General features: G+C 35.7%; 1 protein-coding gene across 3 annotated transcripts in view; it reads left to right on the forward strand.

Annotated features, from left to right (window-relative positions):
* The window catches only part of LOC125653394 (regulator of nonsense transcripts 2-like), a 60,802-nt gene extending 37,561 nt beyond the window's left edge, over positions 1-23,241 (forward strand). For 2 of the 3 annotated variants that reach the window (XM_048882833.2, XM_048882835.2), the window contains 14 exons: positions 260-319; positions 4,359-4,497; positions 5,414-5,553; positions 8,255-8,438; positions 8,703-8,795; positions 9,940-10,013; positions 10,423-10,509; positions 13,204-13,299; positions 16,217-16,298; positions 16,753-16,853; positions 19,947-20,009; positions 20,099-20,177; positions 21,967-22,078; positions 22,385-23,241. In XM_048882833.2, the coding sequence (XP_048738790.2) occupies positions 260-319; positions 4,359-4,497; positions 5,414-5,553; positions 8,255-8,438; positions 8,703-8,795; positions 9,940-10,013; positions 10,423-10,509; positions 13,204-13,299; positions 16,217-16,298; positions 16,753-16,853; positions 19,947-20,009; positions 20,099-20,177; positions 21,967-22,078; positions 22,385-22,394 (1,320 nt within the window). In that variant the 3' untranslated portion in view covers positions 22,395-23,241. Of the gene's footprint in view, positions 1-259; positions 320-4,358; positions 4,498-5,413; positions 5,554-8,254; positions 8,439-8,702; positions 8,796-9,939; positions 10,014-10,422; positions 10,510-13,203; positions 13,300-16,216; positions 16,299-16,752; positions 16,854-19,946; positions 20,010-20,098; positions 20,178-21,966; positions 22,079-22,188; positions 22,237-22,384 lie in introns of all 3 variants that reach the window. The other variant, XM_048882834.2, reaches the window with a different exon arrangement.
* Positions 23,242-27,520: the final 4,279 nt, after the last annotated feature.

The raw sequence follows: 27,520 nt of genomic DNA on the forward strand, positions 1-27,520 counted from the left end.
GGCTAAAACCGTACCTTGTTCTTTGAGGATTTAATAGTGAATTGGAATTTACAGGATTTTTTAGTGTAACATTGACAAAGGTCTGTGAATGCTCTTGTTGTAACTCTGCATCCCTGATCCCTGTATTCTGTGTGTATTTACAGGAACATATCTTGTCTTAACCCTGTATTTCTGATCCCTGTATTCTGTGTGTATTTACAGGAACATATCTGGTCTTAACCCTGTATTTTTTATCCCAGTATTCGGTCTCTATTTACAGGAACATATAGCCATCCAGGTAGTGGACGGGGTGCTAGAAGACACCAGGCTTGGGATGGAGGTAAAATCGCCCAATTGTGTCACTGTTACAAATTTCTGACATTATATTATGTGCAGTAGGAACATTGACATTATGTGCTGTATGAACATTGACATTATGTGCAGTAGGAACATTGACATTATGTGCTGTATGAACATTGACATTATGTGCAGTATGAACAATGACATTATGTGCAGTATGAACAATGACATTATGTGCAGTATGAACATTGACATTATGTGCAGTATGAACAATGACATTATGTGCAGTATGAACATTGACATTATGTGCTGTATGAACATTGACATTATGTGCAGTATGAACAATGACATTATGTGCTGTATGAACATTGACATTATGTGCAGTATGAACAATGACATGTGCAGTATGAACAATGACATTATGTGCAGTATGAACAATGACATTATGTGCTGTATGAACAATGACATTATGTGCAGTATGAACAATGACATTATGTGCAGTATGAACAATGACATTATGTACTGTACGAACATTGACATTATATGCTGTACGAACATTGACATTATGTGCTGTACGAACAATGACATGTGCAGTATGAACATTGACATTATGTGCTGTATAATAAATGACATTATGTGCAGTATGAACAATGACATTATGTGCTGTATGAACAATGACATTATGTGCTGTACGAACATTGACATTATTTGCAGTATGAACATTGACATTATGTGCTGTATAATAAATGACATTATGTACTGTACGAACATTGACATTATGTGCAGTACGAACAATGACATTATGTGCTGTACGAACATTGACATTATGTGCTGTATGAACAATGACATTATGTGCAGTATGAACAATGACATTATGTACTGTACGAACATTGACATTATGTGCTGTATGAACAATGACATTATGTGCTGTATGCACAATGACATTATGTGCTGTATGAACAATGACATTATGTACTGTACGAACAATGACATCATGTGCAGTATGAACATTGACATTATGTGCTGTATGAACATTGACATTATGTGCAGTATGAACATTGACATTATGTGCAGTATGAACATTGACATTATGTGCTGTATGAACATTGACATTATGTGCAGTACGAACAATGACATTATGTGCTGTACGAACATTGACATTATGTGCTGTATGAACAATGACATTATGTGCAGTATGAACAATGACATTATGTACTGTACGAACATTGACATTATGTGCTGTATGAACAATGACATTATGTGCAGTATGAACAATGACATTATGTGCTGTATGAACAATGACATTATGTACTGTACGAACATTGGCATTATGTGCAGTATGAACAATGACATTATGTGCTGTATGAACAATGACATTATGTGCAGTATGAACAATGACATTATGTGCAGTACGAACAATGACATTATGTGCAGTACGAACATTGACATTATGTGCAGTATGAACATTGACATTATGTGCAGTATGAACAATGACATTATGTGCTGTATGAACATTGACATTATGTGCAGTATGAACAATGACATTATGTACTGTATGAACATTGACATTATGTGCAGTACGAACATTGACATGTGCTGTATGAACAATGACGTTATGTGCAGTATGAACATTGACATTATGTGCTGTATGAACATTGACATTATGTGCAGTATGAACAATGACGTTATGTGCAGTATGAACATTGACATTATGTGCTGTATGAACAATGACATTATGTGCTGTAGGAACATTGACATGCACTGTACGAACATTGACATTATGTGCAGTATGAACATTGACATTATGTGCTGTATGAACATTGACATTATGTGCTGTACGAACATTGACATGTGCAGTACGAACAATGACGTTATGTGCAGTATGAACAATGACATTATGTGCTGTATGAACAATGACATTATGTGCAGTATGAACATTGACATTATGTGCTGTATGAACATTGACATTATGTGCTGTACGAACATTGACATGTGCAGTACGAACAATGACGTTATGTGCAGTACGAACAATGACGTTATGTGCAGTACGAACAATGACGTTATGTGCAGTATGAACATTGACGTTATGTGCAGTATGAACAATGACGTTATGTGCAGTATGAACAATGACGTTATTTGCAATAAGAACAATGACATTATGTGCAGTATGAACAATGACATTATGTGCAGTATGAACAATGACATTATGTGCTGTAGGAACATTGACATTATGTGCTGTATGAACAATGACTGTATGAACATTGACATTATGTGCAGTATGAACAATGACATTATGTGCAGTATGAACAATGACATTATGTGCTGTATGAACAATGACATCATGTGCTGTATGAACATTGACATTATGTGCAGTATGAACAATGACATTATGTGCTGTATGAACATTGACATTATGTGCTGTATGAACATTGACATTATGTGCTGTATGAACATTGACATTATGTGCTGTATGAACAATGACATTATGTGCAGTATGAACATTGACATTATGTGCAGTATGAACAATGACATTATGTGCTGTATGAACAATGACATTATGTGCAGTATGAACAATGATGTTATGTACAGTATGAACATTGACATTATGTGCAGTATGAACAATGACATCATGTGCAGTATGAACAATGACGTTATGTGCAGTATTAACAATGACGTTATGTGCAGTGTCAACATTAACATTATGTGCAGTATGAACAATGACATTATGTGCTGTATGAACATTGACATTATGTGCTGTATGAACAATGACATGTGCTGTATGAACATTGACATTATGTGCTGTATGAACAATGACATTATGTGCTGTATGAACATTGACATTATGTGCAGTATGAACAATGACATCATGTGCTGTATGAACATTGACATTATGTGCTGTATGAACATTGACATTATGTGCAGTATGAACATTGACATTATGTGCTGTATGAACAATGACATTATGTGCAGTATGAACATTGACATTATGTGCTGTATGAACAATGACATTATGTGCTGTATAATAAATGACATTATGTGCTGTATGAACATTGACATTATGTGCAGTATGAACATTGACATTATGTGCTGTATGAACAATGACATTATGTGCTGTATGAACATTGACATTATGTGCTGTATGAACATTGACATTATGTGCTGTATGAACAATGACATTATGTGCTGTATGAACAAAGACATTATGTGCTGTACGAACAATGACATCATGTGCTGTATGAACATTGACATTATGTGCAGTATGAACATTGACATTATGTGCTGTATGAACAATGACATTATGTGCAGTATGAACAATGACATTATGTGCTGTATGAACAATGACATTATGTACTGTATGAACATTGACATTATGTGCAGTATGAACAATGACATTATGTGCTGTATGAACATTGACATTATGTGCAGTATGAACATTGACATTATGTGCAGTATGAACAATGACGTTATGTACAGTGTCAACATTAACATTATGTGCAGTATGAACAATGACATTATGTGCTGTATGAACATTGACATTATGTGCTGTATGAACAATGACATTATGTGCTGTATGAACATTGACATTATGTGCAGTATGAACATTGACATTATGTGCTATATGAACAATGACGTTATGTGCTGTATGAACAATGACGCTATGTGCAGTATGAACAATGACATCATGTGCTGTATGAACAATGACATTATGTGCAGTATGAACAATGACATTATGTGCAGTATGAACATTGACATTATGGGCTGTATGAACAATGACGTTATGTAAGAACAATGACATGGCAGAATAACCCTTGTGTCTTTTCGTATCTATAAACATTGAGATGACACAGACTTAGTCAAATGTTTTAAGGATGGGAGTATCATAAATGCACTCAGGAATTCCGGATTTATATTTGTTTTGCATCTGAAGAGTGCATATTAAGAGAAATTTTATTTTATTCATTTAGGGATGAAAATAGTTAAATTGAATGTGCATTGTTTGAACAGATGCTGGTGGACTTGAGAACCAAATAATGATATTTTTTGGCCTTGGTGTTACATAGCATGTCTATAATTCTCAGATAAACCACCCCAAGTACAACCAGAGGCGTGTGAGCTGTGTAAAGTATCTGGGAGAACTCTATAACTACCGCATGGTGGAATCTGCTGTCATCTTCAAGACCTTGTACTCCTTCATCACCTTCGGTGTGGTCATGGAAGGTAAGACTAAGGGGAGGGGACACACAAACACAGAAATCAGTAGCAGTTTGTTTCATTGAAAAGGATGGAATAGTATTGTTAGCAATGAAAAATTATTATAGCCCTCGCATCAAAGTTGTGGGGTATACTGATATCTGTCTGTCTGTCTGTCTGATAGCACATGTATATATACACAAGGTTAAGGACAGCATTTCAGTGTCACCTTACAACAAGTGAATCAAAGCAGACTCTTTTATAGGATACATTTTGGGATTCTTTTTCCGCTCACGGCCCAGATGATGTATTTGACCTACATGTAGTATTTCTATGTCTCGGGTTAAAGACACTGTTTAGGTCTGTTCTTACCTTATGGCAAAGAGCAATACAAAACCAAGTTAGCTCATACGACACATGTCAAAATTCTTCTTACAACTCTGCTGCATCTGACCTACATCTTGTGCTTCAGTTACTCGAGTTCAGGATAGCATTATAGCTCTAGCTTGTTATCCCCCTGTTATTCATTGTGAGAGGGATATGGTGTTATTCATTGTGAGAGGGATATGGTGTTATTCATTGTGAGAGGGATATGGTGTTATTCATTGTGAGAGGGATATGGTGACAGAACTGTTAGAGTGTGTACGAGTGTGCACACAATTTTTGCTTGATTTTATACTTCACGTACAGCCTTGTTATCAAGAAATGAAGAACCTTATTGATTTTGGGATCATAAGGTCAAAAAGGTCATTAGGAGAGCTTGTAGATACTGTAGAGGCTGCATTTTCCGCCTGATTGATTTCATATCATCTTAAACACTTTCGTATTTTTTTAACGAGTTTTTCTGTTAATGGAAGTCATGAAATGATCAAGGATGAGACTGAGCTTAAATAGTCATGTCATCTAAAAGTAAAACATTCTAATAAATGTATTCTGTCTTCAGAAGCCAACCCATCCCCTTTAGATCCCCCCGAACATTTGTTCCGGATCCGTTTGGCCTGTGTCTTATTGGAGACCTGTGGGACGTACTTTGACAAGGGCTCCAGCAAGAAGAAACTGGACTGCTTCCTCGCCTATTTCCAGGTACTGCTGCTCTGTTTTATTTAACATTATGCTTCCAAAACTGAAGGTCACAGGGCATATTATTTTTGGTCTGTGGGTTTGTTTGCTACCGCATTTTAATCTTGGATATACAGGCAACTCTCGTTGATACGAAGTTCAAGGAACCTTGATAAAACTTCAAGAGTTGAAGAAATTGAAGTTCAAGTCAAATCCAGAAATTAAAGATCCAACTATAATGGTTCAGATTTCATAGTAACCAGATTGCATATTTACAACATCCTAGGATTGTTTTGACACGTTTTCCTTTATGTTGTTAGGTAATTGACTTGACTTCAACAACACAGAGCTATATCTTGCATAGATAAACTGATTTTTTTAGGATTTATTTGTTCTCTTTATGCTAAAAGTAGACGTGCATGAACATATTTACCAGATAAATTTCTCATAAATAATAAAGTTTCATAGTTACCAAATACACAGAGCACAATGTCACAAATTCCAGTGGCTTTACTAGTGATGAAACGATTGTCGCCGATGATCGATTGTCGGTCGTTCAGAGACCTACGATGCTACTAATCGATTACAAAATAAAAGTCGCCGACATCGTTGACCAAATAAAATCCGGAAATCACTTCAACTTTGTTCAAATTTTATTTTCTGTATGTCAAACCCGATCAAAAATAAGCAAAGAAAATGGCGGGAGATATGAAGGACGGTAACAACAATGACATTCAACAGTCAAATAAAGGAGCCTATCTCTGATATCTGCGATACATTGAGATTATAGATAAATTCCATTACTTGATATATTGGAATTCTGATTTATATACCAGTGAATAAATGAAACAAAGAAGAATTCAAATGTTGTTTCCATACATTTAATGATTCTGTTACATCTAATTTGAGGGGAAAACACTTAAAACACTTAAATGCCAATTCCGATTATAATCGATTATTAATCGATTACATGTGTCCGATTATTGCCGATAATCGATTGTGGTATGAGGTCCGATTGCCCATCACTAGGCTTTATACAAAGAACAAATTCTCATAATTAAGGATGTTTTATAGGCATGTCTCTAAGTTATTTTCTCAAAATTACTGTCTCCTTGTCAAGTCAAAACAAATTGTCAATTGTATATATATATTCGGGTTATATGACAAAGCACAGGCATAGGATGAAAACTGATCAGTTAAACCAGTGATTTTTTTAGGCTAAAATGCCACCGATATTCGGCTGTTTCCCCTCACTAAAATTAGCTATTTTTTTCCCAATTATATATAATTTTATATGTTTTTCCCAATTTCAAATCTAGGGAAATTAGGCCATTTAAAAAAAGGGTTACCGTATACTTCTGACAGAGTAAATACGTTTTTTTTTCTTCAGTTTTATTCTCCAAACCACTGCACATGCAAAAGGCTTTGTAAAGAATATGTAAAACAATAGAGGCATCCATATAAGCAGATATGCAGCGAAGTATATAGCTTCCAGATGCACATTAAGCCATATTGTTTACAATTTATTTTGACCGCCATTTTTTCTAGGGTCAGGCTAATAACAGGAAGTGGCCAACAGTATAGGGTTTTACTAAAATTCGAAAAATACAGAACAGGAGAGACATTCTGGAAACTTGATTATTAATATAATACTAGTATTTACAAGATTTTGGGTACAAATGCTGGTGAATTAATAATTTTTTATTTTCTTTATGAAATTAGACAATAAGTATTTCTTAGAAAAAGTAAATGATATATATACAAGGTGTGACTTCCAATACATATTTAATGTTAATTATACAGGTGTGTGTGTATGCTACCACCACTTTGAGAGTGAAAAACTATAACATATATTATACTAGACCCAAATTTCACTTCGAGAAATTAGAGAGATCTTAAGTTCAAGAGACTGATAGACTAGGTAGATCTGCATAGCTTTATAGAGGGAAAGATTGGGACCATGAATTCACTTCGATCAGGAGATTGAAGTTCACCTGCCTATAGCTTCGTATTTTGTGAACTGAAAGACCAAGATAAAGCCTTTGACAAGTGGAACATAAATTTCCCTTGACCATGGTCAGACAGAGTTTTACACATCTCTTGATGTTATGATAACATACTGATAATTATTTGCTATACAGATACTTTGAAAGTGGTCAAGGAGATTAAACTAGAGGGGGGGAGGGGACTCAGAACATTGATAGAGGCCATTGATAGTAGTTACCATAAAACACTTATTAATGAATATTGATGCAGCACAGGAGTGTAAAGGATAATATTAACATTCCCGATGTTTTTGCCTTTGATATCTTTACCAGTTGTAATGAGAGTCATTTCTTCATGAATACAAAGTAATTTTGAGCAATCTGTATATAAGAACCTTGTTAGATATACTATGTTTGTTTTAAATAAAATATAAATTTCATACTTGAAAGTACTGGAGGATATGAACTGCAACTCTTCATGACAGCATACCCACTGAAGAGTTGCAGTTCATGACATCACGTATTATATAAAACGAAATTTATCTCTTATTTATCATCTTTGTGTCAGCATGTCTTGAAATTGAAAAGTATGGATTCAAACATATTTGTCTTGTGTAGAACTTTACCAAAAATTACTTCAGACCACAGCTATTATGAAACTTTTCATTTTTACAACCAAAGTTTCAGCAGTAGTTATTTGTGCAATTCCAAAAGTTTGACACCAATAGATTTGATTTTAGCGATACTACTGGTTCAAGAGAAACAGTGCTATCTATACAGAGGACCGTCCATTTCCCATAGACGTGGAGAACCTAATGATTGACACAATGGAATGTGTGCGGCCCAAATTGAAACTTCACCAGAACTATGAAGATTCATGTAAAGCTGTAGAGGATTTAGAGAACGAGTACAAACAGAAAGTAGGTGAGGAAAGTGAAAGTAGATACACATGTTAGTACTGTGTGGAGTTAAATGATAAACACGACTAATTGTACCATGAGATATCAATACATGTAGGTATCATGTAGGTTGATTATGAAGTGTGCGAGAGAAAGCAAGTGAAGAACTCAGTTGCCAGAAAGTGAAAGTAAAGTCAAACAGAATAATCTGGGAAGACTAAGATTTCATCTCCGCAGTCTTAGATGACTCTATACTGTACACTTATTGAATCAGTATATATCTTTGCAGCCTCAATGTTGACCATTATAGACACAGATCAGGAGGGGAGTGCCAGTGAGGCAGAGGAGGGACTGGGGACCATAGAGGAGTCAGAAGAGTATGGTATGTATATTATGAAGTTACAGAGACCCTGGAGGGGAGAGGGGGCTATACAGGAATCAAAAGAGTATGCTATATGTTGAGAAAGGCATAATATATATACAAGTGACTCTCAATAACTCGAAGTTCAAGGGACCTTGATAAAACTTCGAGAAATCGATAGATCAAAATTCGGAAATTGAAGGTCTGCCGATATGGTTACAGTAACCAGAAATGTGTACCAACAGGATCATATGATATCGTTTTGACATGTTTTCCTTCATATTCATCAGGTATTTTGATATCAAAATAAAAACTCTTATTTTGCATTGATAAAAACATTTCAAAGTTTATATATTTATTTGTTCTTTAATCATGCTTAGATAGGCATACAAAACCAAGTTCAGATGACGCTTTACAATCGCAAACTAAACAGAGCACAATGTTATGTCGCTTTACCCAAAGCAAAAATTCTAACGAATGAGTAAAACGATATTTTAGAGTAACTTTACACAAAGAACAAACTTGAGAAATTTAACAGCCTGTAGATCTCTGAATTATGTATAAAACTTACTTTCTCGTTGTCGGGTCAAAACAAATTATAGATTTTATTCATAGTCGGAATATATATACTTTTAATCATCACGACACAAAGCCCCAGTGCAAGGTGTAAACTGACCAATTAGCCAATTATATACTCAAGTGTGTCACCTCCACAAAGAAGCACGGGCGATGTTTCAACTATGTAAACACCCGATTACCCCTCCGACATTCACAAAATTCAGGTAAGGCCCAAGCGGAAATTATTACACGCTTAGGTAATGGTGGGTATACGCTACCACCACTTCTCGAGATCGAGAGTGAAAAACAATGACATGTGTTTTACGGGACCCAATTTGACTTCGAGAGATTGAACGTTTAAGAGATCGATAGTAAATTTGCTTTGTTATATAGAGAAAAATATCGGGACCATGATTTCACTTTGAGAGACCGAGAACTTCGAGAGATCGAAGTTCGAGCCATCGAGAGTCACCTGTATATATATATATATATATATATATTTAATGTTGAATTTCATTCAGATTATACAGCAGAGGAATGTTGAGGGGATGATGTACAGTACTAACCTGTTTCTAATTGAGATTCATGTATGATGCTAAAATTTCAGGAGAGGATCTAAGTTTGAGTGGTGTGGATGAAAGTGAGACCAGTCAAGAGGAGAGTAGTCAGAGGAGCATGGAGGTACATTTACATGTAAATTAACAAATAGTGATCTGTTATCTACAGCTGGCAGCAAAGAAAGCATGGAGGTACATTTACATGTAAATTAACAAATAATGATCTGCTATCTACAGCTGGCAACAAAGAAAGCATGGAGGTACATTTACATGTAAATTAACAAATAGTGATCTGCTATCTACAGCTGGCAACAAAGAAAGCAGCCACCATGGTTTTAATTTTTTTAAGGAATATAAATTTATTTTGCTTTACATGACTTGGTAGGTTACGGTAATTATAGTTGTGTTACATGACTCGGTAGGTTACGGTAATTAAAGTTGTGTTACATGACTTAATAGGTTACAGTAATTATAAATGTGTTATATGACTTGATAGGTTATGGTAACTATAATTGTGTTATGTGACTTGGTAGGGAGAAGAGGAAGGAGGGATCAGCTTTAATGAGGAAGAGGAGGAGGATGTCATGGAGAGTGCAGGGGAAAATGAAGATGAGGATCAGGTGAGAAACTGAAAGTACAGAGGGAAAGTGTAAATGTTTATTTTAGAATAGGTCCAAGTAATATGTTAAATTATTTTTAGTTAATTTGATATAATAGGTAAATTGAAATTCTATGCACAAAAAGTTGCACACTCACAATTTATTCACAATTGAAATTGTACATACAACTGTACCACTCTGAATTTTCATGAAATATTGTACTACAGTGAAACGCAACGCTGATGTACATGTAAGTCAAACTCACCTTTCCACACACTTTCAATTGTTTGATGTGGAACTTTGTTAATTTGAATCATAATTTACAAAATTAACGAAATTAAAGACTTTGCTTCACTACAATAATTTCACATTTGATATGTGTCCTCTACAGATTAGAATGACACACGCGTAGAAGGAATAACTTTAGTTTGTTTGGGTTTTTAGCTCACCTGAGCTAAAAGCTCAAGTGAGCTTTTCTGATCACCCGTATTCCGGCGTCTGTCCGTCCGTCTGTAAACTTTTAACATTTTTAACTTCTTCTCAAAAACCACTGGGCCAATTTCAACCAAAGTTGGCACAAAGCATCCTTAGGTAAAGGGAATTCTAAATTGTTAAAATAAAGGGCCAGGCCACCTTCCCAGGGGAGATAATCAAGAAAAGGTAAAAATAGGGTAGGGTCATTAAAAAATCTTCTTCTCAAGAACCACTGGGCTAGAAAAGATGAAATTTATAGATAAGCTTTATTAGGTAGTGCAGATTCTAACTTGTTAAAATCATGGCCCCTGGGGGTTGGATGGGGCCACAATAGGGGATCAAAGTTTTACATACAAATATATAGGAAAAATCTTCTTCTCAAGAACCACTCAGCCAGAAAAGCTGAGATTTATATGAAAGCTTCCTGATATAGTGCAGATTCTAAATTGTTAAAATCCTGGCCCCCGGGGGTCAGATGGGGCCACAATAGGGGATCAAAGTTTTACATACAAATATATAGAAAAAATCTTTAAAAATCTTCTTCTCAAGAACCACTGAGCCAGAAAAGCTGACATTTATATGAAAGCTTCCTGATATAGTACAGATTTCAAATTGTTAAAATCCTGGCCCCCGGGGGTCGGATGGGGCCACAATAGGGGGTCAAAGTTTTACATACAAATATATAGGAAAAATCTTCTTCCCAAGAACCACTGAGCCAGAAAAGCTGAGATTTATATGAAAGCTTCCTGATATAGTGCAGATTCTAAATTGTTAAAATCCTGGCCCCCGGGGGTCGGATGGGGCCACAATAGGGGATCAAAGTTTTGCATACAAATATATAGGAAAAATCTTTAAAAATCTTCTTCTCAAGAACCACTGAGCCAGAAAAGCTGATATTTACAAGAAAGCTTTCTGACATAGTGCAGATTCAAGTTTGTTCAAATCATGGCCCCTGGGGGGTTGGATGGGGCTACAAGGGGGGATCAAAGTTTTACATACAAATATATAGGGACATTCTTTAAGAATCTTCTTCTCAAGAACCACTGAGCCAGAAAAGCTGATATTCACATTAACAGTTTCCTAACATAGAGCAGAGTTAAGTTTGTTCAAATCATGGCCCCCTGTTGTAGGATGGGGCCACAATAGGGGATCAAAGTTTTACATACAAATATATAGGAATTTTTTTAAAAAAATCTTCTTCTCAAGAACCACTGAGCCAGAAAAACTGATATTTACATGAAAGCTTTCTGATATAGTGCAGATTCAAGTTTGTTCAAATCATGGCCCCTGGGGGTAGGATGGGGCCACAAGGGGGGATCAAAGTTTTACATACAAATATATAGGAAAAATCTTCAAATATCTTCTTCTCGTGAACCATTGGGCCAAAGAAGTTCACATTTACATGAAAGCTTTCTGACATAGTGTAGATTCAAGTTTGCAAAAAACTATGGCCTCCAGGGGTAGGTTGGGGCCATAATAAGGACTACGGTTTTACATGCAAATATATATAGAAAGTCTTCTGATATGGACCAAAGTGACTCAGGTGAGCGATGTGGCCCATGGGCCTCTTGGGTTTTTTTTTGGGGGGGGGGGGGGGGGGGTATGAGGCTGAATAAATACATGTAAGTCATTTTTTATCAATGTGGTACTTTGCATAAACACCAGGCATTTATGCATAAAATTACCATGTATTCAAATCAACTTATTTGCATCAAAACCCCACCCACCCCCAAAAAAATCAGATAGACTTATATTTACATTATTACTGATTTGTGTATCCCTATAAAAATGTTATTGGAGATAGTATTGTTTTATCATAGTTTTCATTCATAGATAAGAATTATGCATATTACAAGCCCTGCCTGGTGCTGCAAATGACACATATTTTAATCTATAGTAAATAAAATGGACACATAGGTATCATATGTCTGAAATTGATAAATGTATTATCTATGCAAATTGCGTACAAAGATCCTTCTGGACTAGGCTGTTTTAAGACCTGCACCTGGGTTGTTGTTTTTTCTATCACACCCATTTCCACAACTTAAAGATAAAGAATGTAATATGGAAAAGACTTGGATGTAGTACCAGTTGTGTTTTGTTATCATGGATAAAGACACTGTACCACATAAAAATGTAGAATTGCACCTCCTGTCCTTGGTGCAGTATTTTGCCATGCTCTGCACTGCTCTTGTTGTGGAATGTCATAATTCTGAGGTGTTTGTTGTTGTTTTTTTTCAGTTGACGATTATGAAGGGTGGACCTAAACATTTGAAATGCACTGAGGATGAAGATTTTATGACGGCTTTTGACAAAATGATGTCCGAGAACATTCAGGTAGTATTTCAATAATTTTCAAAAATGTTGGGTAGCTCTTAAAAACTGATTTGAGCTACAGTGCACCTAAAGTAACTGCTATTGCCTCCAATCCCTTTTTCAACTTTATCTATAGATCATGATGGTTTTCTACATAGTAGGGATTAATACATAGAAAGTAAAATATTGACAGAAGTTTCAGAGCAACGGAATTTCCCTTTGATATAGGCATGGACCAATGAATCTATTAACTGTTAACTCTCTTTGATATAGGCATGGACCAATGAATCTATTAACACTGTTAACTCTCTTTGATATAGACACATCAATGAATCTATTAACACTGTTAACTCTCTTTGATATAGTCACGGACCAATGAATCTATTAACACTGTTAACTCTCTTTGATATAGGCATGGACCAATGAATCTATTAACACTGTTAACTCTCTTTGATATAGGCATGGACCAATGAATCTATTAACACTGTTAACTCTCTTTGATATAGTCACGGACCAATGAATCTATTAACACTGTTAACTCTCTTTGATATAGGCATGGACCAATGAATCTATTAACACTGTTAACTCTCTTTGATATAGGCATGGACCAATGAATCTATTAACACTGTTAACTCTCTTTGATATAGTCACGGACCAATGAATCTATTAACACTGTTAACTCTCTTTGATATAGGCATGGACCATTGAATCTATTAACACTGTTAACTCTCTTTGATTTAGGCATGGACCATTGAATCTATTAACACTGTTATAGTCACGGACCAATGAATCTATTAACACTGTTAACTCTCTTTGATATAGACACAGATCAATAAATCTATTAACACTGTTAACTCTCTTTGATATAGGCATGGACCAATGAATCTATTAACACTGTTAACTCTCTTTGATATAGGCATGGACCATTGAATCTATTAACACTGTTAACTCTCTTTGATATAGGCATGGACCATTGAATCTATTAACACTGTTAACTCTCTTTGATATAGACACAGATCAATGAATCTATTAACACTGTTAACTCTCTTTGATATAGACACAGATCAATGAATCTATTAACACTGTTAACTCTCTTTGATATAGACACAGATCAATGAATCTATTAACCTGTTAACTCTCTTTGATATAGACACAGATCAATGAATCTATTAACACTGTTAAGTCTGTTTGATATTGGCATGGACCAATGAATCTATTAACACTGTTAACTCTCTTTGATATAGGCATGGACCATTGAATCTATTAACACTGTTAACTCTCTTTGATTTAGGCATGGACCATTGAATCTATTAACACTGTTATAGGCATGGATCAATGAATCTATTAACACTGTTAACTCTCTTTGATATAGTCACGGACCAATGAATCTATTAACACTGTTAACTCTCTTTGATATAGTCACGGACCAATGAATCTATTAACACTGTTAACTCTCTTTGATATAGACACAGATCAATGAATCTATTAACCTGTTAACTCTCTTTGATATAGACACAGATCAATGAATCTATTAACACTGTTAACTCTCTTCGATATAGTCACGGACCAATGAATCTATTAACACTGTTAACTCTCTTTGATTTAGGCACGGACCAATGAATCTATTAACCTGTTAACTCTCTTTGATATAGACACAGATCAATGAATCTATTAACACTGTTAACTCTCTTTGATTTAGGCACGGACCAATGAATCTATTAACCTGTTAACTCTCTTTGATATAGACACAGATCAATGAATCTATTAACACTGTTAACTCTCTTTGATATAGTCACGGACCAATGAATCTATTAACACTGTTAACTCTCTTTGATATAGTCACGGACCAATGAATCTATTAACACTGTTAACTCTCTTTGATTTAGGCACGGACCAATGAATCTATTAACACTGTTAACTCTCTTTGATTTAGGCACGGACCAATGAATCTATTAACACTGCTAACTCTCTTTGATATAGGCACGGACCATTGAATCTATTAACACTGTTAACTCTCTTTGATATTGGCATGGACCAATGAATCTATTAACACTGTTAACTCTCTTTGATATTGGCATGGACCAATGAATCTATTAACACTGTTAACTCTCTTTGATATAGGCATGGACCAATGAATCTATTAACACTGTTAACTCTCTTTGATTTAGGCACGGACCAATGAATCTATTAACACTGCTAACTCTCTTTGATATAGGCATGGACCATTGAATCTATTAACACTGTTAACTCTCTTTGATATTGGCATGGACCAATGAATCTATTAACACTGTTAACTCTCTTTGATATAGGCATGGACCAATGAATCTATTAACACTGTTAACTCTCTTTGATTTAGGCACGGACCAATGAATCTATTAACACTGCTAACTCTCTTTGATATAGGCATGGACCATTGAATCTATTAACACTGTTAACTCTCTTTGATATTGGCATGGACCAATGAATCTATTAACACTGTTAACTCTCTTTGATATAGGCATGGACCAATGAATCTATTAACACTGTTAACTCTCTTTGATATAGGCATGGACCAATGAATCTATTAACCTGTTAACTCTCTTTGATTTAGGCATGGACCATTGAATCTATTAACACTGTTATAGTCACGGACCAATGAATCTATTAACACTGTTAACTCTGTTTGATATAGTCATGGACCAATGAATCTATTAACACTGTTAACTCTCTTTGATTTAGGCATGGACCATTGAATCTATTAACACTGTTATAGTCACGGACCAATGAATCTATTAACACTGTTAACTCTCTTTGATATAGGCATGGACCATTGAATCTATTAACACTGTTAACTCTCTTTGATTTAGGCACGGACCAATGAATCTATTAACACTGTTAACTCTTTTTGATTTAGGCACGGACCAATGAATCTGTTAACAGTTATCTCTCTTTGATTTAGGCGCGGACCAATGAATCCCTGAAGGTTCCCCAGCTGGATATTGCTGTCCCAATGAATTTGAAAGACAAAAACAAAAAGACAGGTTTGTATTAAGCAATGTGAAGAGTTGGAGGAAAAGCCCTTCTAAGAAATTACTTGTGAAGGTTTTATTCAATATGCTTACATTTGAATATAATAGATTAAGCTGCAAGATTGTACCCAAGGTTTCCATTATAATATTTACATTACCAATGTTTTTGTCTTTTAATATCTTTACCAATTGTAATGAGAGCTACATGTATTTCATCATGAATGTGACACAGTTGTGAATAATTGCATGTATAAATATTGATAAATATGTCGTGTCTATTTTAACGGTTGGGAATTCCAACAGAAAGGAAAGTAGATATAAACCTCTAAAGTGCCTCATGAAGAAGTTCAACATGAAGCATCATAGTTCATGCCCTCTTTTAGAATTTAAAATAAAACATTTATCTATTTATTTCAAAACAGTGACTAGCCTATGTGAGTATTTTTTGGGGTTTTTCTTGTTGCAGTAAATGTGAATCTGTATCCTATGAGAGAAGAGGAAGTACCTCAGGAAGAAGACAGGTCTATAGAATTTGTCCTGATGACGAGAAGAGGAAACAAACAGCATGTAAATATGATTTCAGACATGATTTTTCTCCGCTTTCCAGACTGGAAAAAATCCTTTCTCTATAAAACTATTCTGCTTCCGTAAATTTCTAGGTGCAATAGATTTCTCTGTTTACGAATCTTATTTTCCGGAATATTCAGTTTTGACATTGGATTTTACATTGTGGTCAGTATTTCCTCATTGTATTCTTCTACTTGATTGGTTGAATCATTATGATATAGCCCAATCAGCAGAATGAACACTGATTGTAAACACGTGGACCATACAAAAATGTCCGTAAAAGTACTACAAAGAGACAACAATAATGTTCAAAGCCTTTGACATGGTCCGGCTTTTGAAGAACCTTTTAGTCAAGTGTTGGTGGATTGTGTAGGACCTTGCCTAAGACTAATTTAGGGAACCAATACAGTGGAACCCCGTTATTACGTTTTCCATTTTGTCACGATAAAATAACGTAATACCGGGGGCAACGTAATAAACGTTCCCAGTGAAATCCGTTAAAATTATCATTTGGAAATTGTATATTGTCCGTTGGTACTCCGTGAAGGGGTGTGTGAATATATCTTTACTGTTTCTTTGTTTAAAAGACTATGATACTTTGTTTTATTTACATCTTATCTTTAATGTCCGTAATTCTTCATGTTCTTATTCCTTTTCTTTATTTTGGTGTAGGATACATAAGGATGTTTTGATAAACGTTGCTTTTTCTGCATTCGTTTGGACCGCCATTTTGTTCAACTTTAAAACAATGTGTTCATGTAAATTTCTCTCAATAACTCGTTCCGGTTCGTATTCAACATTCGTATTAAAAAAATAACAAAACATCGTTTTTATTAAGTTCTCTAATTACACAATACACAACACAATAAAAAAATCCCACCCCAAAAACAACAAAACTATAGACACAAAACGCACACGATACCCAACTCTTACACACTTTTTCTCACCAACGATAAACACGGAGAACAATTTAAGCGCAATCCACATAAAAAAAATATAATGATGCACGAAGATTTCATTTATAACACTAAATGATGGCACTAAAATCACATGCGCATCAAGGGAGTTTAGAATGTTCACTGAGGTAAATGGCGTGCACGAATCAGCCGATAACGCAGGACAGTTTGATTGGTGTATGTATGGACGAGATTTACGAACACCCAAGCTGCATGTCCAAACAACGGACAATTTTTTAATTGAACACCTTTAGTCAACTATGTCCAAGCAGTTACCCAAGCGGTTGTAACATTGCTACGATAAATCTTGTCTTTCATGTTTGGTACCAAAGCTGTCCGTGAATAGAGTTTTAATAGCGAAGGTAATCACACTATGCTGAACACGCAGGTGGTTGAGAAATTATTTCTATGATTATCAAAATATGAAAAATGAAGTAAATTTGATAGAGTACAATTTCTAAATAAAGATCAGTCAAGCGTCTCTAATCCCCAAACAGACCAGGAAATTTACGTGGTGACTGCCTCAGGCAGTCAAGGTGTGAATGGCTTATTATTTTGAGAATCGCTTTTGAATAATTGGGGGTTTATTATGTTTTTGTCAGAATTTTTACAACGTAATACCGAGTCCTGGCATTTTAGGACAACGTAATAACGAGGTCTATTTTATATAGGTTTGTTAAGAAATGGTTTTGTGCTTTGAAATTCCAACGTAATATGTGGACTAACGTAATAAAGGGGGAACGTAATAACGGGGTTCCACTGTATTTACTATTATTGGCATTTTTATAAAGCTTAAAACCTCAAAATTGGTTCACAGAGTTTGTTTTCTGAAAAGCTTCTTAATTTAGTCAAAATATCCATTTTTGGCCCGGAACTATAATTCTGTGAATGTGCATTTTCAATTTGATATGCGGGTCATAATTCTGCGATGTGCATTTTTAAGTTGATATGCGGGTCATAATTCTGCAAATGTGCATTTTTAATTTAATATGCGGGTTATAATTCTGAGGATTTGTATGTGCTGAAAATAATTATTTATCATTTCAGCCATATGTACATTGTATATGTACATGTATATTCAAAAGTACTGCAACTAGTGGCCTAACTGACAATTGTTATGAATTGATGTGAATATTGTACGTGGAGAATTTTAAACATCCATGGACAACTTTAATGGATTACAAATTATTGCCTCAAAAAACAGTTTGCATATTTTCGTTTCAGAAATTTAGATATATTTTCAAGCATTAAATTTTTTATATACCTAGGGCCTCTGTTAGTTTTTATCACACATCATAAAGTATTGCCAGTGTAACACAAACATGGTCTTGATCAAAGCATAATATTTAAGTTTTAAGAGACCTGACATAATTAAATCTGCTTTCCACTATGTTGGACTGCAGTTTAATTATAATTATGACAGCACATAGTATATTCATTGTATATCTATGTTTTAACAGTGATTGTTAAAGCTTGGAAGAGGAGGAGGGGGTCTGAAATAAAAAACTCATTCATCATCCTTTAAAAATCAATGGTGTGACAAATTTTAAAATAATTTTGTCTATAGATACCTAATGCGGTCGGAATGAAAAATTGTCTAGCTTTTGAAAAGAAACTGGAAATTGTATGATAGTGTTCATGGGGATGTAAATTGTATGATAGTGTTCATGGGGATGTAAATTGTGAGAAATGACAATCCAGGAATAATGATGATTCCACTATATTGCGATTTAAATCGTGAGGAAGGACAATCCACGAACATTGATGCCCCCAATGTAATTTAAGGTATTTAGAATACAAGGACTTAGTTTCTGGGTATTCTGATTTACATCAAACAGTGATATTCATCTATATATGATTATAAATACTATTTTTTATTATAATGATTTAACTCGATTTCTGAAGGATTATCCTTAAATTTAATATTAAGATTTATAGTTAAACTTAAATTCCCTAGTACAAAAGTCCATGGATTTTGAAAGCCACAGACATCACAGAAAGTTGTACCACACAGATAAAAATATGTATACAGTACATGCATGCTGGTATATGTATACATGTATATATAATGTACTTGCACTTTATTGAGATTTGTTTGTAGCTGTACTATTTATTACTGTTTATATTTCCTTTGTAGTTCACCAACCTGAATGTCCCTATATCCGAGGAGTTTGCCACGAAATACCGAGAAAGAGAGCAGGTAAATTTTCTCCTCAATCAGACAATATAAAAGGCATAAAAGTGCAACATGTCGTGAAGAATTAAAAAAATTATTTGTTTTGATAACAGGCAGAAAAAGCGGAGAAGGAGAAAATGAAACAAGTAGTGCTAGGAATTCATGAAAGACAAGAAGAGGAGGATTACCAAGGTAACGTTAAACATCCTGTGATATCACCATGGTAACATGTAAACAGTCAGGTAGACGGGAGTATTCCTGTGAAATCATCACGATGTAAATCTGTAATTAGTGAAACTTTAACAGATGGAGAAATCCTTTGAAGTTACCTCGAGAACCTGTAATCAGTGACATTATGAAGATCAGCTGAATTAGTCCTTTGAAATTACCCTGAAAATACTGTGTAGGGGGAATTCGCTATAGATGGTTTTCCATCGAAGCGATTAAGCAAGAGTTATTTCCCATTGGCCGCCATATTGTAGGTTAACATGCCCGGATTCCTTCATTATTCAACCAAAATCAGCCTTGTTATTCTGGTCACTGAGGTGGAGATAAACTGTTTTTCTTATTAATATACATTTGTTAATGCATCTTTTACTTCATAATTGCAATATTGCTAAGATTTCCCCCCATATACATGTATTTCTGCCTTACATGTACATGTTTGAAATTGGTTGCCCAAAGAGTTTGATCTACAAGATGGCGGCCAAGGGGAATAACTCGGGGTCAAATTACGTCATATATGAAAACCCTCTATATTCACAGCGTAGATAGATCCTTGACTTTAAGAAACAGTGAATAAGTATTATTTTTGAAAATTGTGTATTTTATATATGAGTTCAGGATACCAGAATTTTACTGCATAGTCATTCAGTAAAATAAGCTGTTTGTAATCCTTGTTGATTAATTACAGGTATTTTCATTGCCAAGTTTTCCATGAATTGAAATAAGCGTAACGATTTGTATTGATCTTTAAACACCTGTTAAGATAATCAAAGCTAGCTGTTTGAATACTCAAAAAGGGCTTCAGTCTTACCCCTGCACACATAAGATTACCTCAGGCACTGAATTACTTGACAATGCGTATTATATTGCATCATCAGTATGCATGGGTAACTCGTGTTTCTAACTTCATTTATTATGTATCATTTCAAACTTTACTTGACAAAACTGCATTACAAAGCATCTCTGGAATTTAACATGAACTGAAATCACCACGACCGGTATTGTGTCATTTTTGCTCTTGACTTCCACGAATATTGTCCATATTCTTTTACGATTTTTGTGTTGGGGGTATGCTTTGGGTATCAAGGTGTCAGATTCCGGAATATTAGCAAAATGTTGTATTTCGTCAACAATTTCATTGGTAGTATCAAACAAACTTCTTCTTTATTGTACAGTGCAGTGGAGCAGAAGGAAATCTGATGGAGGGGATTTAAAATTATTTTTATATAGACTTTAGTCAATGAAGAAAGATTTCAAATGAGTGACCAAATCTACGGAATACTTTATTAAGATTTACCTTATGAGTATTGTTTAGCTAGTAAATACATCTCACTGTCATACAATAATGAAAAATATTTTAATGCAGAGTTGTCGTTCTTGCTTCATGATGCGTTACAATTGGAGGTAGCCCCTATTTTCACAAATCCGTGAATTCATCAATCCTTGATTGTTTCAAAAAGAGAGAAGAACATGAAAATTACAACTTGTGAAATTAATCCCCTATTCTGTAGCAAGTGCAGTACATAAGCAGATCGAACTTCTTTTTTAATTAGACTGAGGATATGGTAGAGTGATTTTGATAAAATGTCAAATATTAGATAATATGCTATTTTTCTTAGAAGTTAGTAAAGACCTGTGATAAGTTTGTGAAAATTAAGATTCAGAGAATTTTTAAACGACATAATTTCCTCTCCCGACCAGGAAGGCTGAAGACTTCAGTGTACATTAGTTGTAATTTCTGATTTATATTTGACAGAGATGATAGCATCCCTGAACCGTGTCATGCCAGTGAACACCAACAGAGAAAGGAGGGTGCGCTACCAGCACCCAAAAGGGGCACCTGATGCAGATCTTATCTTTGGATCCAAGTAAGACAACCTTTCAGCCTGGCAATGAAAATTTATTGACTTATCGAGCACTTACAGTTTTGTAAGTGTGTATATTATAACAATGTGTTTACACGTACCTTCTGTACCAGGTGAGACTCTCATCTTGAACAGAAAGCTTAAGTCCATCCTTAGAACCGGTATATATACTTGTATAGTATTGTCTTCTGTCATATAATCAGACTTGAATATGTTAAAGTTTGCCAAAGATATTCATTCAAATTGCAATTAATTCGTTATAACACATAATTCAATGCTTTTAAGCTAAAATTTTGTTGCTATTTGTAGAAAGCGGTGATAAAAGCAGAAATGTGAGCCCTTCCCAAAACAGGGTAACAGTCGGTGACTGAGGTCGCATCCAGAGGCCTAACTCCACCAACACCAACAGGGGATGTAACTCTGGCGTTAGACCTAACGAGATCTACAGATTTAAATGTACAATACAGTGATTGATAATTCGGTGGTGATGAAAAGACATATTGTGATTTTTGTGTGTTGGGAATGTTTGATAACACATTGTCTGGTTGATTGATTCTAGATTTAAATGCTTTCCACTTAGTACGCTGTGCTACTCTACAAGGCTGTCTCAGTGAGGTTCATGACCTCTGTACATACACAGCTTCTGAAGAAACTCGTAATTCGGTGTCTGTGCTGTCTTTAGGGATCCTTGACGAGTGCCCTATTTCTATCGATCTCTTTTACTTATAGATCTTTTTCTCGTGAAATGACAAAAGATATTTGAGAACGCCCTGATTTTGTAAGAAATAGCACACTTAATCAAATTGCACAATGTTGTTACATTGAATTGTCTTCTTTGTAAGAATGATCTATTTTGATATTTCCTTTACAATCTGCAATGTGGATATCAAATGTAGATGTATATCTAGCATAGATGTATAGCTGAAGTTCAAATATTCACATAGGAGGGCATTCAGTGTACACAGAATGTAGACCAATGTACTTTGTATTTTACATATCCTCTGTATTAATGTTTTCTTCTGAATTTTTTGTTTTATTGTTGTTTTCGCCTGATGATGTTTTGTTTAGGATGTTCATTATACAGTATGTTATTGGCTCGGGGATGAAATCAACAGAATGAAGGAAAATTATTAAAAACACATAAAAGAGAGAAAAAATTTGACAAAGTGTGATTTTTTTGTTTGTTTAATGTTCTCATGAGGTTTATTTCTCTGATCAAGTGTCAGGTCTGTCTGTTAATAGTATAATTATATAACTGTTGACTAATTCATATTTTCTTTTTCCCAATACACAAAGGATTCTGGGGTGAAACAGATGCAGGAATTGTCTATTGGTAGATAAAGGACAGCATATCGTGCATATCTTCTAGGAAAATGTGAAAAATGTGAAGTTTAGGGAAACTCATATGAAAAGTCTTATGTAGAGTACATTTAAAAGTAGTGCGAATTTTTTATATATATTAATAGTAATACTGTACAAGACTGAATCTTGTCGATTGGGAAAAAATCCCACTTTCCAGACACCCTGTAGCTGTACTCCCATTTTAGACAACCACAAAAGCAGGAGAGGATACAAAGAAGCTGTCCTAAGGGGAAGAAAGGGACCAAGGCTGTTGTGAAGCCAAGTCAACAATCAGTTCATTATGGGAACTTTTGTATGGTTTTAATCTCTGATCAAAATATCACTGGAAATGTGTTTGGTAATTATATTTTCAAAGAGGTATAGCGCATTTGCTGACGAAATGGCCGACTCAGAAATCTAAATGGAAAACACCGGTTTCCAATAATAGACTGGCCTGTTATATTTAAATATAAGGCCAACGTTGTTGATATTTCATTAACCAAGATAAATAACTGCCGAAGTTTAGCATTACTGGCATATAAATATGAGTCGTTCTTTAATTAATAAACCATTTTCCTATTTGGAATGATGAACAGTACAATATTTTCATAGGTGCATTCATATTAAACAACAACCCTTTTACATGTGGCATAACTGAAGTCATTGTCTTTTTCTGACATGACTGCAGTGCCTTTAATAGATGTCATCAGTTCATTATACCCCCCCTCTCCCCCCACAACTTGTTGTGGGGGGGGGGGGGGGGGGGGTATACTGGAATCGGGTTGTCCGTCTGTCTGTCCGTCCGTCTGTAGACGCAATGGTTTCCGGGCTCTAAAGCATTATCCTTTCCACCTACCGTCACCATATCACATATATGGACTACCCATGGGATGAAGATGTTCCCTATCGATTTTGAGGTCAAAGGTCAAGCACACTGGACATCAAAATAGCAATATGGTTTCCGGGCTCTAAAGCGTTATCCTTTCCACTTACAGTCACCATATCATACATATGGACTACCCATGGGATGAAGATGTTCCCTATCGATTTTGGGGTCAAAAGGTCAAAGGTCAAGCACACTGGACATCGAAATAGCAATATGGTTTCCGGGCTCTAAAGCGTTATCCTTTCCACCTACAGTCACCATATCATACATATGGACTACCCATGGGATGAAGATGTTCCCTATCAATTTTGGGGTCAAAAGGCCAAAGGTCAAGCGCACTGGACATCGAAGTAACAATATGGTTTCCGGGCTCTAAAGTGTTATCCTTTCCACCTACAGTCACCATATCATACATATGGACTACCCATGGGATGAAGATGTTCCCTATCAATTTTGGGGTCCAAAGGTCAAGTGCACTGGACATCGAAGTAGCAATATGGTTTCCGGGCTCTAAAGCGTTATCTTTTCCACCTACAGTCACCATATCATACATATGGACTACCCATGGGATGAAGATGTTCCCTATCAATTTTGGGGTCAAAAGGTCAAGCGCACTAGACATTGAAGTAGCAATATGGTTTCCGGGCTCTAAAGCGTTATCCTTTCCACCTACAGTCACCATATCATCCATATGGACTACCCATGGAATAAAGATGTTCCCTATCGATTTTTGGGTCAAAAGGTCAAAGGTCATGCGCACTGGACATCAAAGTAGCAATATGGTTTGTCATGCCATTTGTTTTTTACACTCAGAAAAGAGGTAGTTTATACCTATTACCAACAGGGTTGCTGTATATACATGTATGTTTGTGTATGTATATATATATAAGCACACTAAATTCCAACTACACCCGATACCTAGAAGTGTCAGATCCACAAGGTCAAATACAAGAACTTGTACAAAGCACTAAAATGACCAACGACACGAACAACCAGATTGACAAATTTTCGGGTTGATCTGTCCCTTCTTCAGGACAAACGAAAATAATTACATAATGTGGCCAATATTAATAGAGAATAATAACAAAACAAAAACTGCATATAATACACCTAGCACTACAACTACATGTACTACAACCACACTAAATCTGCAAACGTATTTACGTCGCAGACTATATATCTTGGTTTTTAGGCTTGTCAATCAATGTTAAAGCGGAATAGTCTAGCAGATATGTGGGAAGATTGTGCTATTAGTGATACAATGATGAAATTTGGTAGACTGTTAGAGCATTCTGTTAGGAAGTGTTTTGGATATAGTGACATTCCAAATTTCTCATTAAGACAAAATGGAGGTCATTCTTTTAAAATGGCCATTTTCGGGTAATATGTGACACAGGATCCATTTCAATATAACTATATTTACATGTACTTGTTAAAAAACATTTCACTGACGTTTTTACCTCCTCACATAAACAGGTTTTGTGGTGCCAATTAAATGTGTCAAAGCTTACATACCATTTAATTGGCCCTTCTGACCAAAAATAGATTTTGAACTTTTAAACAAACTTGTGAAACGCGACGGAAATGAACTGGATATGTCACTTTAACACTCTAGGAGTGCTTCTATTTGACTTTTACATAGAAAGGCTTGGATCCAAGTAATATAGTATTCTACATAATTGTGTACAAGTGTGTAATCTCTTCTGTAAACTACCTTGTGCACTCCCTTCCGCAGTGGCAGAGAGCTGTGCACTGGAGTACGACCTGAACGTACTTGCAATGTTCTCTGAAACCCATTTTGCATCCACATGTAATAAATTGCCGGTATATATGCCTCCGGGAGGATTTTGAAAGGTGAAGGTAACGAACAGTGATCAATCTCATAACTCCTATGAGCAATACAAAATAGAGAGATGGGCAAACACGGACTCCTGGACACACCAGAGGTGGGATAAGGTGTATGGGAGGAGTAAGCATCCCCTGTCGACCGGTCACACCCGCCAGGAGTCCTATACCTTGATCAGGTAAATGGGGTTATCCGATGTTAAATTCGGGGTGCCAAGAACGGCCTAACAATCGGTATGAAACACGTCAGACAGCATTTGACCCAATGATAGGTTGTATTGGCAAACTAGATCCTTATAACAACCATAGAATTTGCGAAATGCTTACTTTAAAGGAGACTGTTGAAACCCCTGCATCATCAACTAGTTTGTCAGTAACCTGCTTCGATTTAAAAAAAAAAACTGACCATACGCAGAACAAGCTCTTGCGTATCGAATCAGTTGAGAAATATAAACAACATAAGTATGCAGGTGATAATGGAATATTGCTTCATAAATATGGGAACCCTATTTACTTTGCGAAGGAATCTCTGGTGTGCAAATCGTCACATGACCCTAACAGAAGTCGGTTTGGTAGGCAACTCTATGATATACTATCTGAGAGCTCGAGTTGGTGGGATATGGCCTCCATTGATCTGCCACTCTGGGTGAAGAGATTCTTGCAAGCCTCATTGACATGTTCCTGGCTTCTGGTTCCATGGTTAAGCAGGACAACAAAACATTCCAGTGGATCCATGTAGTCATCTACACTTGCAATGGTTTGGCATGACAGTTACACAGAAAGCTATAGCGACATCACAGGGTTTCCATGTTTCCCATGCTGTTTTATCTTCCCACTGGAGCATGTCACGGTATCATACCCAGCGAAGGCGTGTAAGAATGGCAACTCTCAGCACTTAATTAGTTCCAGTGTCATATCCATTTTGCAGGCTGCCAAGTACCTGATATTCTTTCCTGTGGCAAAAGTAAACCAGAGTTTATCGATGTCAAGACGTCCAGCTGTTGTCACTGCAAGGATTGCAATATCTGTGTCCAATGTGAAGATCGACACCTCTGTATAGCCCCGTTTCACTGTTTATTTATCCCAAACAATATCTAGCCTGTTTGAAGTCTGTAGCTGACATGTAATGTATGGCAAGAATACTATGTATACTCAGAGAAGGTCTTTGCCATGCCACGTGAAGCATGTTGACGATCCATCCAGGATCATGACTTCAACAAAAACTTGTTGAACTGAGGTTATGATCAAAAGTTATCCATTACCCCATTTGTAAACTGATCACCCCAGCCTATGGGGCAAAATGGACCCTCCTTCTGGTCGAAGCGGTAGATCCTGCTCACCAAATCCATGGAGATGCCCAGCACCCTATCATA

This window comes from Ostrea edulis, chromosome 7 (assembly GCF_947568905.1).
Source record: "Ostrea edulis chromosome 7, xbOstEdul1.1, whole genome shotgun sequence".
NCBI classification, from domain to species: Eukaryota; Metazoa; Mollusca; class Bivalvia; order Ostreida; family Ostreidae; genus Ostrea; species Ostrea edulis.